At 44.5% G+C, this 14,551-nt stretch overlaps 1 protein-coding gene across 1 annotated transcript in view; it reads right to left on the bottom strand.

Moving 5' to 3' along the window:
• The window catches only part of FN1 (fibronectin 1), a gene marked incomplete in the record, with an annotated part of 4,425,379 nt that overhangs the window by 3,111,620 nt on the left and 1,299,208 nt on the right, over window positions 1-14,551 (bottom strand). Inside the window, 1 exon segment of the mRNA XM_044060668.1 lies at window positions 14,449-14,551. This exon segment is cut by the window's right edge and continues 66 nt beyond it. Within this exon segment, the coding sequence (XP_043916603.1) occupies window positions 14,449-14,551 (103 nt within the window).

Here is a 14,551-nt window from a genome sequence, read left to right as displayed (position 1 = left end):
GATCCACCGGGGGGGGGGGTAACTTGTGGTGACTGCCCCTGATATTGTGAGTAGATCCACCGGGGGGGGGGTAACTTGTGGTGACTGCCCTTGGAGAGATTAAGTAGAGGGCAGTACAGTTGTGTACACTTACCATAAATGTAGACACGGAGTGCATCCACTGTTGCAGTCATCACATTTGGGTTATCCCTGCCAGGGTAGCCCTTGGCCAGCCCAAACATCAGAAGCTTAGTATTTCTGAATCAGTTGCTGTCACTTCAGGACTGACTTGAGGTCATCAGTAAAGTAAAGCAGCCAACACCATTACACAAGTTTTTCTTGCCCTAAACTGTCAGGAGCCTCCAAGTGGGAGCCAGGTGATGGTGGAAGAGCCCCACTAGTAGAAAGTAAATACCAATATGTCCCTTGTAAAGAAAGAGAAGAGGGGGATGGAGGGAGAGGAAACCAGGACTGCAACAGTGAATACACTAACATCCACATTTATGGTGAGTGTACACAACTGTACTATGTGTTTCACTGTTGCATTTGGGTAGATTCCCAAAGCTGAGGAAATTGGTGGAGGCAGTCAAGAAACTAGGGGCTGGCTAGGATGCCCTGCAAGACTACAGAGGCAAACCCTGCCCTGGATTTGAAGATAGGGAGGTGGTAATGTTTGTTAAAGGTGTGAACAGATATCCATGTGGCAGCCTCCAGGATGTCACTGGTGGGGACTCCTCTGTGGAAAGCTGCAGAGGTGGAGGCTGCCCTGGTGGAGTGAGTCTTCACCCCCATGGGAGGAGACTTTCAGTGTTGCTTGTAAGAGAAGTGGATGCAGTGTGCTATCCATTTGGAAATGGTTTGCTTGGAGATGGCTTTGCCCTCTGCCACTGCAGCAAAACTAACCAGAAATTGATCAGACTTCAAGGCTTTAGTCCTGTCTAGATATAATCTGAGCTGTCTGTACACATCTAGAGTGTGCAGAATCCTTTCCCCCTTAATCTGTGGCTTAGGGGAAAAAGGCGGGCAAATGAATGGATTGGCTGAGAGCACCACTGGATACCACCTTGGGCATGAAGGATGGGTTAGTCCCGAAGGATACCCTCTCAGCATGGAAGATGAGGGGTTCAACAGCCATGAGTGCTTGCAGCTCAGAGACCCTTCTGGCTGAAGTGATGGCCAGAAGGATAGCAGTCTTCCAGGAGAGAAATTTTAGCTCTGCTGAAGAGGCTGGTTCGATAAGGGGCAGGGTGAGCTTTTCCAACACAAAGTTAAGATTCCAAGCTGAGGTTGGTGCTCTTCTGTGTGGCTTCAAGCCGCTACCCCATCAAGATCTGTTTGATCAGAGGGAGTGAGAAAAAGTGACTGCTCAGTAGGGAAATGAGCAGAGATAGCAGAGGCATGAATTTTAGAGGAAAAAGAGAGACCACTGTGTACCAGGTCAGCCAAATAATCCAGGATGAACAGGAGGGAGGGCTGTGCTGTATTGGCTCCCCTAGCCTGAATCCAGGTGCTGAACCTTTTCCATCTGCCAGCATAAGACTTTCTAGTTGCTAGGGCGTCTGGCCTCGCTTATGAAATCTAAAACCTGACTGAGGTTGGCAGATTGATCAGAGGTTCGGGATTAAGCCAAGCTGTCAAATTGAGGGTCTGCAAATGAGGATGCATGAATTCTCCCTCCCTCTGGGACAGGAGGGTTGGAATCTGAGTGAGATGCCATGGCGGCAGTGGGGAAAGTCTGCGCAGCAGTGGGTACCAGTGCTGGTGAGGCCAGGTCTGGAGCAATAAGAATTGTTCTTTGCTTTTCCTTCTTTATTTTGAGTAGTACCCTGGGGATGAAAGGTAGTGGAGGAAAGGCACAGACCGATAGACTGACCCAGGGGAAGGTCAGGGCATCCACTTTCCAAGCCATGCAGTGATACTCCCTGGTGCAGAACTTGTTGAGCTAATGGTTGGTGTGGGAGGCAAAGAGGTCAACCTTTGGGGTGCCCCGTTTCTGAGTTCAGGGAAAAGGTTCTTTAGTCGAGCTGCCACTCATGTGGCTCCAGATGATTTCTGCTTAAGTGGTCAGACAGTTTTGGGAACCTGGTAGAAATTCTGCTAACAGGTGGAGTTGCATGTCAGAGGTTGTGTGCCAAAGGGTCATGGCCAGCGTGCAAAGGAGGGTAGGAGTGAGTCCCTCCCTGCTTGTTGATGCACCACATCAGTGGTGTCTGTTTTGATCAGGAGAGCCCCTGAGGAGCGAAGGGGCTTGAAAGCTGTCAAGGCGTGCTCGACAGCTATCATCTCTTTTTGGTTGATATGCAGATAGCTTTGCTGTGGGCTCCATTGGACCTGTATGCACTTTCTGTCCAGGTGTGCTCCCCAAGCATAGTCTGATGCATCTGTGATGGTCTGGGTGGCGGGAGTGGTGAGAAAGGTAGTCTGTTGCTGTGGGAGCATGCTATTGCACAAAGAAAATCTTTTCTGATGAATGTTATCATGGGTATGAGTCTCTTCAGGTCTTGGGAGTGTTGACACCAGAGGCTTTTTAGGTACCACTGACGTGAACTCATACGCAGTCTGGCATATGGAATAAGTATTATGCAAGATGCCATGAACCCCAGAGCTTGCAGAATTTTCATTCCAGATAACTGGAGTCTGGTGGCTAGTTGACAGAAGTAGGCTGTCGGGAAAGTTTGCTTTTCTGGTGTAAGGAATGCCATCTGGGATGCGGTGTCCAGGCTTGCTCCCTGGAATATAATCCTTTAGGTGGGTACTTGTCTGTATTTTTTTCACTGATGGTGTACCCTAGGGACTTGACAAAGGCCAGGTGCTTGATCAGCTTTTCCTGGCTGTCTGCCTGAATTAGGCAGTCATCTAAGTATGGGTAAATATAGGTTCATACTAGGCTATCTGCCCAAGGGCATTTACAAGCCTAGCCCATAGTTTTGTGGCTTACGCCACCCCTTTAGTATGGGGAAATATACCCATTATTTTGCTGTGCCTCTGTCGAGCAGTGACACTGAGGTAATCCCTGGGGTATATCTGCGATCTCCCATCCATTGGTCAAGATTTCTCTTGAACAAGGCCAGCGAGGTGCTCTGACTCACATATACCGGGATTTTGTTCCACAGCATAGGGAGTCTTTGGGTGATGAATCTATCCCTCCAGCACGTCCTATTAATAGCCGTGTCGAGGTTCAAGTCTCCCGCCCTTGTGGCTCTGATGGATCTAGATTTTCTGAGGTGAAGCATATACATCAAATCTGGGTTTGACATGGCCTTGTATGTTAGGCAAAGGTCACCTCTGAGCAAGCGGTAAGCGACCGAATAGAGCTGGAGTTCTTTCAGTAATGCTTATGTTAGTATATGCATTTTGATTTGCAACATTTTTAGCCTACCCTTTTGAGGGCACCTGACATCTGGGGCAAGAAAAACTGAAGAAAATGGCGTCTGCTGCATCTTGTATACCCCTGGCGAACTGACGTCAGGGAAGAGGCGACCGCAACAGACGCTGGACCAGGACCTTGGACATTCCTTTGTCTGCAAAAGGCTATGGCTGGAGCCAGACATTTTGTGAAAACTCTGGGAGCAGTAGATAAGCCAAAGGAAACTGCAGAGAAAGTACAGTTGTGTACCTACCATAAATGTAGATGTTAGAGTGTATTCACTGTTGCAGTCATTACGCCTGGGTTATCCTGCTGGCAGGCTATCCGCAGTCTGCCTGAATTCCAAAGTCCTGGTCCAGCGTCGGTTGCGGTCGCCTCTTCCCTGACGTCAGTTCGCCAGGGGTATACAAGATGCAGCAGACGCCATTTTCTTCAGTTTTTCTTGCCCCAGATGTCAGGTGCCCTCAAAAGGGTAGGCTAAAAATGTTGCAAATCAAAATGCATATACTAACATAAGCATTACCTTCATCTACAAGCAAATACACCACATAAGTTGTATAGGATAGAGAAGAACAGATAAGTCCCAGCAATGTAAGGGGTATGGAGGGGGGGGGTAACCTGGACTGCAACAGTGAATACACTCGAACATCTACATTTATGGTAGGTACACAACTGTACTATGTTCATTGTGTTTCACTGTTGCAGTCATTACACTTGGGTTGAATCCCAAAGATGAGGTAGGGCGGCTGGGTCTAAATAGGATTAGGAGTGGCTATGAGGCCCTGCAGAACTGCAGTGGCGAAGCCTGCTCTGGATTTAGAGTAAAGAGGTAAGTGATAATGCTTGGTAAAAGTGTGCATTCAACTCCAAGTTGCAGCCTCCAAAATTTCCTTGGTTGGTACTCCTGAGAAAGGCTGCTGAAGTGGCTGCTGCTCTGGTAGAATGCAGCCTAATATTCTTTAGCACTGACTTGACATGCTGTGCATAGCAGAAACAAATGCAGTGTCCTATCCATTTTGAAATAGTCTGCTTTTAGATAGCCTTTCCTTGTGATCCTGCAGCAAATGCTACTAACAGTTGCTCAGTTTTTCTGAAAGCTTTTGTTTTGTCCAAGTAAAAGCATAGCTGCCCATGTATGTCCAAAGAGTGCAGGAGTCTTTCCCCTTTATTCTGGGGATTTGGATAAAATGTTGGCAAATGAATGGTTTGGTTAAGAACAACACTGGATACTACCTTTGGCATAAATGTTGGGTTTGTCCTTAGAGAAACCCTGTCCGGATGAAAAAAGATAAAAGGATCCACTGCCATTAATGCCCAACTCAGAGACTCTTCTTGATGAAGTTATTGCTAGGAGCAGAGCAGTTTTCCATGATAAAAATTTTATATCAGCTGTATTAGCTGTCTCAAAAGGAGGCAGTGTGAGCTTTTCCAAGACAAAGTTGAGCTCCCATGCAGGTATCTGTGCTCTCCTTGGGGGTCATGTTTTTTGCCCATCTGAGATATTGTCTTAGCAGTGGATGTGAGAAAATAGGAGGTTCTGTATTGTAATGAGCTGAAATGGCAGAGGCATGGATTTTAATTGATGAGAAAGATGGGCCTTTGTCCAGCATCTCAGTTAGGCATTGTAAAATCTGAGAAATATTTTTAACAAGTGGTTCAAGTCCTTGTGCCAGGTTCAAAGCACAGAATCTCTTCCATTTTTCTGCATAACATTTCCTGGTGCTGGGCCTCCTGGCTTCCAAAATGACATCCATAACAGCTTTAAAGAGAGGTGTGTTCTGAGTGGCTAAATTATTTGCCATGCAGCCAGATTTAAGGTCCTGAGTTGGCTGTGCAGGATCTGATTGTTTTGTTGAGTCAGAAGATGAGGAATTTGAGGTAAAGTCCAGGCTGGGCCTTGAGACAAGCTCTGTAGGATTGGGTACCAGTGTTGGCGTGGCCAGTCTGGGGCAATCATTTTTGGCTTCTCTTGTCTGACTTTCAGGAGTACCTTGGGAAGGAGATGCAGTGGTGGAAAGGCATAAACTGTCAGTGTTTTCCAGCTGAATGATAGAGCATCCACTTCCCATGCTTGTGAGTGATAAGTCCTTGTGCAGAATCTCTGTAGGTGGCAATTGTGAGGGGAAGCAAATAGATCTACGTCTGAGCGTCCCCATTTCCTTATCATGCTGAAGACCTGTGGATCTAGTTTCCACTCGTGAGGGTCCATGAGGTTTCTGCTTAGTCTGCCAGAGTATTTTTCTTTCCTGGCAGGAATTGTGCCTGCAGATGCACTTGGTAGTTCCACAAAGTTGTGGCTTGCCTGCAGAGGAGGTAGGAATGAGTGCCCCCTTGCTTGTTTATGTACCACATAACTGTAGTATTGTCCGTCTTTAGCAACAGTTGTCCTGGATGTAGTAGAACTTTGAAGGCTGTCAGGGCATTCTGTACAGCTAGCATCTCTCTGATTGATATGAAGATGCATTTGGTCTGCGGGCCATGTGCCCTGAATACATTTTCCTGCCATGTGTGCCCCCCAGGCATAATCCGATGCATCTGTTGTGTCTGCCTGGCTGTGGGTGAAGTGAAACTCTGCCCCTTGTTGCAGTGACAGGTCAGTGCCCACCATCAAAACTCCTGTTGCAGGCAGAGTTATTGTTTCCAGGCTGTGGCAATGTTGAGTCTAAACACTTTTTAGATACCATTGTAATTTCCACATATGCAGTCTTGCATATGGAATTAGTACGATGCAGGATGCCATGAAACCCAAAGCCTGCAGAATTTTTCTTGCAGGTAGCTGGGTCTTTGTTGACATCATTTGAACGTAATGAGTCAGTTGCCTTTGCTCGTCTGGCGTGAGATGAGCCATCTGGGCAGTTGTATTTAAGCTTGCACCCAGGAATATTATCTCTTGAGAGGGCACTAGTTTTGATTTATTTTCGTTTACTGCGTACCCTAGGCAAATTAATACTCTTTTTACAAAAATCAGATGCTTTAGAAGAATGTCCTTGCTCTCCGCTTGAATAAGGCAGTCCAAGTAGGGATACATTTGGATTCCTTTTTGCCTGCAGAAAGCAATTACTGGTGCCAGGCATTTTGTGAAGACCCTAGGCGCAGTAGATAAGCCAAGCGGCAGTGCAAAGAATTGGTAATGCAATGACCCAGCTATAAATCTGAGTTATCTTCTGCAAGTTAGTCTGATTGGGACATGCAGGTATGCCTCTGATGTCCAAGGTAACTAGCCAAGCCTTCTTGCCCAGCATGGGTAGAAGTTGCTGTAGTGTCAACATTATGAATTTTGGAACGTCCAGGAAAGTATTTAAAACAGACAGGTCCAGTATTTGTCTCCAAGCGTTGTCCTTTCTGGGTAGCAAGAAAAGTCTTGAGTAAAATCCTTGGCCCTGCTCTTCCTGTGCTACTTTTTGAATATCCCTCATGTCCATGAGAGCAGAAATTTGTTTTTGTGCCTCTGCCCATTGTGTGACAGGTCTGGCATACCTTTTGTGCTTGGTAGGGTGTGAAAGTGGAACATGTAACCCTGAGAAATATGATAAGTACCCATTTGTCCTGGGTTATAGTGTGCCAATTTTGAGAAAAGTGCTAGTTTTCCCCCCTTAAGGGTGCTTCCAAAAGTTAAGTGCTTGGCATAGGTAGAGGAAAGTCATTGGGACTGTTTCCTATAAGGTTGTGATTTGTCTTCTCCACCTTTGGGGGCTGAAGCACCCCACTGTTTAGGTCTGTATGAGCCTTGGGGCTGAGATCTGCCTCTTGGGCGTCTGTATCTGCCTCTGTGGCCTGACACTGGAAAGGACCAATTTTCTGAAGGCCAGTTCCTGCTTAATCTGGGTGGCTGAACCTGTAAGAAATCCTTTACTGTCTGCACTGATTTTGCTATATCCTCCATTTTCTTTAACACCTCTTCTGCCTTAACACCAAACAAAGTATCATGCTGTAATGGAGCATCCAATAATTTTGCTTTAACATGGTCAGTTAAACTTTGTTCTTTTAACTAAGCATGCCCTCAAATGACAGGACCTGTAACTGTGGCTCTGCAAGAAGCCTCTAATGAATCAAAACCACATTGCAAAGTATGCTTTCCCACTGTTTCAACTGCATGCAATAAAATCCTGCATTTCCCTATTTTCAGGACATTCTGAGCTTGTAAGCATTTTCTATTTTAGCAAAGACATCAGGTATTATTTAACTCATTACAGCCGAGTGAAGTCTCCAGGCGTTTCTACAGTTAACATCCTACTGCGCCTCTTGGCGTCAAATATTGCCTGTTCATATTTGCATTAATAATTCCAAAACCATGCTACATACAAGGTTTCAGAATATTTTATCTTGAAGCATACATGATGGCAAACACAATTGTACTGCTATACGACCTCTGTCAATTAGTATTTGTTAGAACTATAAGGTGATAACTTGATTTTTTTAAAGGCTGAAGCTTCACCCACCGTGAGTTAAAGGTACACACTCAGTAGACCTGTACTGGAGGGAATGAGTTAAGCATGTGAAACTGGCAGTTTAAAGCCCTTACAGCTAAATTAGCAGAGGTGTAAACCCCCCCCCCCCCCGTCTGTCCAGTGCTCTAGAATCCCTATTAGAGGGAACAGGGTTTTTTTTTGCAGTGGAAGCCTTGACCCCTTTAGGGCCCTGAGAAATTGTTTCTGGGACAGCAGCAGGGTTTTTATAAAGACATTTATGAGAATCTGGAACCCTGTAGTACCCATCTGGTTTGACTGGTGCAGGGGGTAAAGAATCAGGAGACAAACTGGATTCAGAAAAAAAAAACAATATCTAGTACAGGGGGGATAGCAAGGGGCCTGTGCTGAGGCAGTAAAAGAAAGTCTCGGAGCCTTTTATTGGATTCTGAATAATCCTGGCGCTCCCAATGGAAATGCTCCCTCATGGTGTGCAAGGTTTCCCCAAGAGAGTAATCCTCAGGAGGAGAGGCTGAGGGGATAGATTCTTCAGCATCAGAGTCCTCATAGGGAGGAAGAGAATATCCCTGTTCTGAAGAGGAATCAGAGGAAATAGAAACCTGGTCAGAGGATTCGTAGTCAGTGTCTTGCCTAGGCCCTTTATCAGGAGGGGAATGGGAGCCCTTGATCAAAGTAATAAGGTCTTTGGCCATTTTAAGCATCTGTTTCTTTGGCATGGATGACTGTACAGGAGAATGCTGTACTTGTTTCTTTGTCTTTAATGGTGTTTTAGACTTTGCCTTGGCTGCTGAAGTGGTCTTGATAGTAAGCTGTGTAGGTCTGAACACACCCTCAGAAGCTAAAGCCTGCTCAGCGGCTCCAGACCCATCTGAGGGAATAGTCTCCAAAGGCCCAATACCTTGAGTATCCAGAGGCCTATTTGTCTCCACGTGGGAGTCAGAAGCAGCCTGTGGCTCTGAGGTAGCGGGTGTCAGGGGCTGCAAAAAGTGCCTCACTGAGAACCGGCGACTGGCCTAGAAGAGGCTTCATCGGTTTTGGACCTCGGATGCCTGTCCTTTTCTTTCTCTCTGCGCTTTTTATGAACTCCAGTCGGTTGTTCCGATGGCATTATATAGCTAAACCTTCCGTCAAAGTAATGTAAAGCAAAATCAAACAGACGCTTAATAGTGCATCGGTTGAATCTAGCACAAAACAGACAACTAGCAACGTTGTGGTCAGGGCCTAGGCAAGGAATACAGTAAGAGTAAAAATCCTTATGAGGCATTTGCTTCCCACAAGAAATACAATTGTTAACTTTTACTGACATCGGCCTGGAGCTAGAAAAAAAGTTTCCCCAATGGGGTACTTAGCTTTATTGAAGACTTCGGATCTGAAATTCAAATGCGAAAATCTCAGGAGTCGGCCAACCGGCACTTGCGAACTGCTTTTGCTTCAGGCACCGTGCGGCAAGAAAGACTGAAGAAAATGGCATCGGCTGCATCTTATATACCCCTGGCACACTGACATCAGGGAAGAGGTGACAGCAATAGACGCCGGACAAGAACTTTGGAATTCAGGCCGACTGCGGGTAACCTGCCAGCAGGATAACCCAAGTGTAATGACTCCAACAGTGAAACACGAACATCTGAACTGTTGTAAAATTTATCATTAAATACCATAAGTTCAGGTTATACTATAAAAGAATAACTATGTAAAGATAACCATATCAGTAGCTAAAATGCATTAGAAGTTGAATATTTTACTGTATACATTTTAAAAAAATGGACAGACTGGCCTAAACTCTGGACTGATGCGTTGCTTTTTTTTTTTTTTTTTTTTTTTTTTATTATTCCTGGGAAATGCTATTCAGAAGTGGAGAGACATACAAGGGAACAGATTTAGTGGCACACCAGGCTGTGATTTTTTGATGTCTATCATGCAAAGCTGACTAAATAGTTGAATCTAGCAAAGCTGGAAATGTGAGACTGTAGCCCACTGAAGGAGGGGAGATGGGAGGAGTAACCTGGCCAGGAACTGAAACTTGCAAAACTGCTCCTTGTAAAGTGTCTTTATCTTAGTAATTTGTTGACACTTTTCCAAGTTTCTTTCAGAGAATGTGTAGTACATCAGTAGGAACAAAATTTGTAAAACTCAGCGCATACCAGTCAATGACATGAGCTGCAGACTCTCAAACTTGGCAGTTTTTAGCAGGTGCTCCATTCTAAGTGAATGGAAGTCTAGTCTGACAACAAATGGTAGCTGCTATTTGTTCTCACAGTCTGTGCATTATGGGACAGATTTAGCTTTCCAAAGGAATGATAATGTCTGTACCCATGAGGGCAGACAAGAGTAAAAACAAAATAAAATTAGGAATGACTACTTATTTTGCTGCAGGCAGCTTTGGGAGGTGTAGTAAATCATGGCAAGATAAAAAATATACGTTTTCTTCATCATCTGCCCGTAGTGTTCCTTTAAAGTCATCCAGTAGGGGCTGAAGATGCAGCCAAGAGCTTCTCCTCAGTACAGAAGCAGATCCAGCTGACATGGCAGAGGCCTCAGCTGCATTAAATGCACACCTTAGTGAAGGTTTACTGACTTGGGAGATGAGCCCAAGCAAGAAAGACAGGGATGCCTTTAAAGAGCAGTCAGGGATCTCAGAGTTCCTTAGAAACTTTGTCCAGTAAGGCCAAACAGTATTTGGCCATGTGTGACTGGTAATTTACAGCACTAAAAGCTAGGGTAGCAGAAGTGTACATCATCTCCCCCCCACACACACACACTTTCCATGGCCTTGCTGTCTATCTGCAGGCAGGACAGTGGTAGTTTGGAGAAGTTTGTTAGCCCTGTAAGAAGCAACAGAAATAGTTGCTGGGTCAGTTGGTAGGCATTTGAGAAGTTTTCTGCATCAGGTGCCCTAAACAACTGATCTGCCCTTCTAGGGGCAGGTGTCAGAGAATCTGGGTTGATGCATGGTGCAAAAAAAGCATCCAGGAAGGCAGGCTGGACAGCTGGGTTAGGAGATTCCATCTGGATCAGATCATTGAATCTTTGAGTCTCAGACATGTCTGAGCAATCACATTTAAAATGTTCTTATAAGATGCCCATTTCAAAGCCTCTAAAAAATCATCTCAAAAATACATGGCTCTGCTCAAGCATAATACCTGCCAAATCACAGGTCTTCCTCTATCATATTTCAGTCCCTCAAAGACTGTATTGCTTCTTCTCAACTCTCTCTCAGTATATCTGCATCACTAACCTGGCTATTTCCCAACTGAAACTAATTCTATTTTGCATGCACTGTTAAAGTCAACGTCACACGATGCACTAACTACGTACTACTTTTTTGTACACTATCTACATCATGTATGGTGAGCGTGACTTATTGTCCGTAATGTTTTAAGTGTATAGAATTGACTTATTGTCCGTAATGTTTTAAATGTACAGAATTGTCAAGATGTGTAAGTAATATGTTGTGACATCTTGTAGCAGTTTTGCAACTTATTTTTTGTGCATTTCTATTGTAATTTTTATTGTATAAGATTACACTGTACTTGTGTTTGTACTGTACTGTATGTGGAGATTTTCTCCCTGGGCCTCTGCTGAAAATGGATTCTGTGGACCCAGTCAAACCACCCACAAATGTCAAATAAAATAATAAATAAGACTGTATCCAAAGTTAAGGGCCACAGGGGAGTTAGATAGAGCAGAATCTTCTGAGAATCAATATCCCAAAGAAGAAATTTTTGAAGAGTAGGACAAGGAGTCCTTTGATGAGTCAGACATTTCCTCTTTTACAGGTTGGCTAGGAGTTTCTCAGGCTGGGAGGCCTGGGACTAAGAGGTGGAGCAGCCTGAGGGAGGTCTGCTGTGGTCCTAAGGGCTAGCAAGGCATTGTAGAGGCTCTGGCTGAAGGACTGCCAGTCTGGCAAGTCTTCTGGGGTTGAAGCGATATGGCTCGCCTATTTTTTCTTGGTAGACCTAACCAGTGTCTGGCAGGCAGTTGGCCTGGTAGTCGTAAAAGGAGTAGCAGATACCTGCTCCAGAGCACCCATCCCAGAAACTGTTTTCCCCCATGGCATCTGAATCAGGCACAGGGATATCCTCCCCAGACATGTCATCCACACTGGGTTGTGTGGGCTCCTGATAGGTACCAGCTTTATCAGATGTGGTGGATGCCAGTTCCTTAGCCAAGCTAACAGTGGCTACAGGCAGAGAATCAGCAGAGGGGAGGCATGTTGGAAGTAGATGGCCGCATAGGCTTGGCCCTCTTCCTAGGTGGTTCAGATGGGGTATCGTAAGAGGCTTCCATATTGAGCAGTCCAAGGCGTTGGTTTTCAAAGTATAAATTAATGGCCTGAAGTCGGCAACAAAGGGTACTGGGGACAAGCAACTTACAAATAGTGCAGTTTTTATAATAATGATCCATACCCAAATGAAGACACTGGTTGTAGGCGTCTTTGTGGGGAATCTGGTGACCACAATCGCACTTGCTCTTACTGGACATTAACAGACTATAGTAATAGAAAAAAGGACTGAAGAAAATCCCCAATGGGGTACTTAACGCAAAACTGAAAATGCCCGTGAGTAGCAGGAACACCTGGCATATGGCTGGCAGCTGAGAAGTTACAAGGACTGGTGTGTGCAAACATCACATTTACAGCCCATGTATCTGCCAAGTCAGATGTCTGATGTACCATAAGGAACTGGAAAAGCTTTGGAAACCTGGCCAGACAAGCTGATGGGAAGAAGGATAAACCCACTAGTGAATACTGCAACACTGGAATAGGACATCTCTCCTGTTTCACAGTAAACTCAATATCTGAAAGAAAAATCCTTGACAAATACATAACTAAATATAATCCAGCCCTAGTGTAATACCCTTGAAAATGTGTACTATTTGCCAACATCAAGACAGGTAATGTACCAAGCAAAGCCAAGCACTCTCGTACCTCTTAAGTCCTATCCTAGGTCATGATAGAAACTAAAATTCATACCATGTTTATGAACACCTCAGCAAATTGGGCGTCCTCACTGACTCAAAGCATGGCTTTAAGAGAGGCCACATCTCAAGAGCAATTTATACTGTCACACATTCTCCTCAACTACAGAGGAAGGGTGGCTAACTGGGGGCAAACTTCACTGATCTATGCAAAGCTGTTCAAAAGTATAGTCCATGCCATTCTCCCTTACAAACGAAGTTATCCAAGCTTTGAAGATGGCACTGTACTCAATTTAATTACCAGAGTAAAATTGGCTTTACAATCCAAGCTAGTGTCCTGCAAAGGGACTCATGTTTCTTCTCAAGCTGCCTGGGGAGAAGCAGCTTTTGCTGGTCAAGTTTAACATCTCCACAGGTCAAACAGGAGCTGGTGACATGACGCGTATGAAATCACTTGATTACATCAAATGCCATGTTCAGACAGACATCAGATTAAAGATGTATATATAAGCCTGTTCAAGATTTACAGGATGACACTGTCCATTAGAGACATATGTGCTAGATGAAAGGTATATTTCCAGTTATCCATCCCACTGGCCCAATTTTACCTTTAAGAGGGTTAGAGAGTTGAGGGAAAAGCTTTTCTTCACATAGACAGGAAAATCTGTTACAGAAAAGGGGGAATTATGAACAGCATACTTGTCCCATCAACATGTCCTACTTATGTCGTAGGACAAATCTAATCCCTAGACAGAGTAATTCTGATGCTATTCGTTTTGTGGATATGCAAAAGGTCCATCAGAGTGGGATCCAAGGATACCTTGTATATCTGTCACAGACTACCTCTCTGCATCCAGGTAGTAGCAGAGAGATTGGGAATTGAGGCAATCAACTTACATCATGCAGTTTATGTCCTGTAGCCTTGGGAAGAACCTTTGCAGACATTACAGCTGTTGCATGCAAATGATCAGGTATAAAAGTGGGTGCCGTACTCAATGAGGGCCCTGATGAGGTCCAAATACTGTGGAAAAATGACTTCCTTTGACCCAAGCACCACGCCCTTGGTAATAACTTGAGAACAAAACTCTTTACTGCCTTAGACATTCGTTAAAAGCCAGGCTACTCTACTGGTTCTCATCTTAGGGGTGCATTATCAATGAAGTAACTTCCTAGGGTGGCTGCCTTCCCAAAGGGTACCATTTTGCATTTGTTGGAATTAATTTAAGCTATGGCTTTGACACCAGTTATTTTTCAGTTGGCCCTTACTGTAGGATAATAGTCCACTCGTGAGATAACTGCTCCTAATCTGTAATCAGCAAACCTGGTCAAACAGAAGCTTGCCACATTCACTTTTACTTACAAGAAACAGATGAAAAAAGGAGGGGACCAAGCACAGAGCCCTAGCCACTAGTGACATCTTTGTGGAAGTAGTTGCCCTACCCTAACTTCCTGGGCTCTATCAGAAAAATCTCATGGCTGCAGGATGCAACATTTTATGAATAAAAAAAATCAGTTTACATTCATATTGTGATTATCAGAAGCCAATATCTCAAGAAGTGGCTATCCAACACACCACTAAATTTTGAAGAATAATCTTAAGGTTTTATAGCACCATCTCAAGAAAAAAAAAACTTTCGTTACATATTTTAAAGAAACAAAGCCTTCTACTCCATAAAATTATCATTGCTAAAATAGAAACATTTCTTAAAACTACTTACCACTCATCAGCATATTCACCCTCATTAAATTGATACTTACAAGTTTCATGTGTAGTGGTAAACTCAAAGCGAGTGACATCTCTTTGCCCATACACTAACACACTGATGAGCTCGCCTTCATACTTCATCCGGGGCTTTAGACC

Source organism: Protopterus annectens, chromosome 2.part0 (genome assembly GCF_019279795.1).
Source record: "Protopterus annectens isolate FY-2018-M chromosome 2.part0, PAN1.0, whole genome shotgun sequence".
NCBI lineage: Eukaryota > Metazoa > Chordata > Ceratodontiformes > Protopteridae > Protopterus > Protopterus annectens.
The sequence above is the reverse complement of the archived record's forward strand: the minus strand, read 5'-3'. Positions and strand labels throughout refer to the sequence as shown.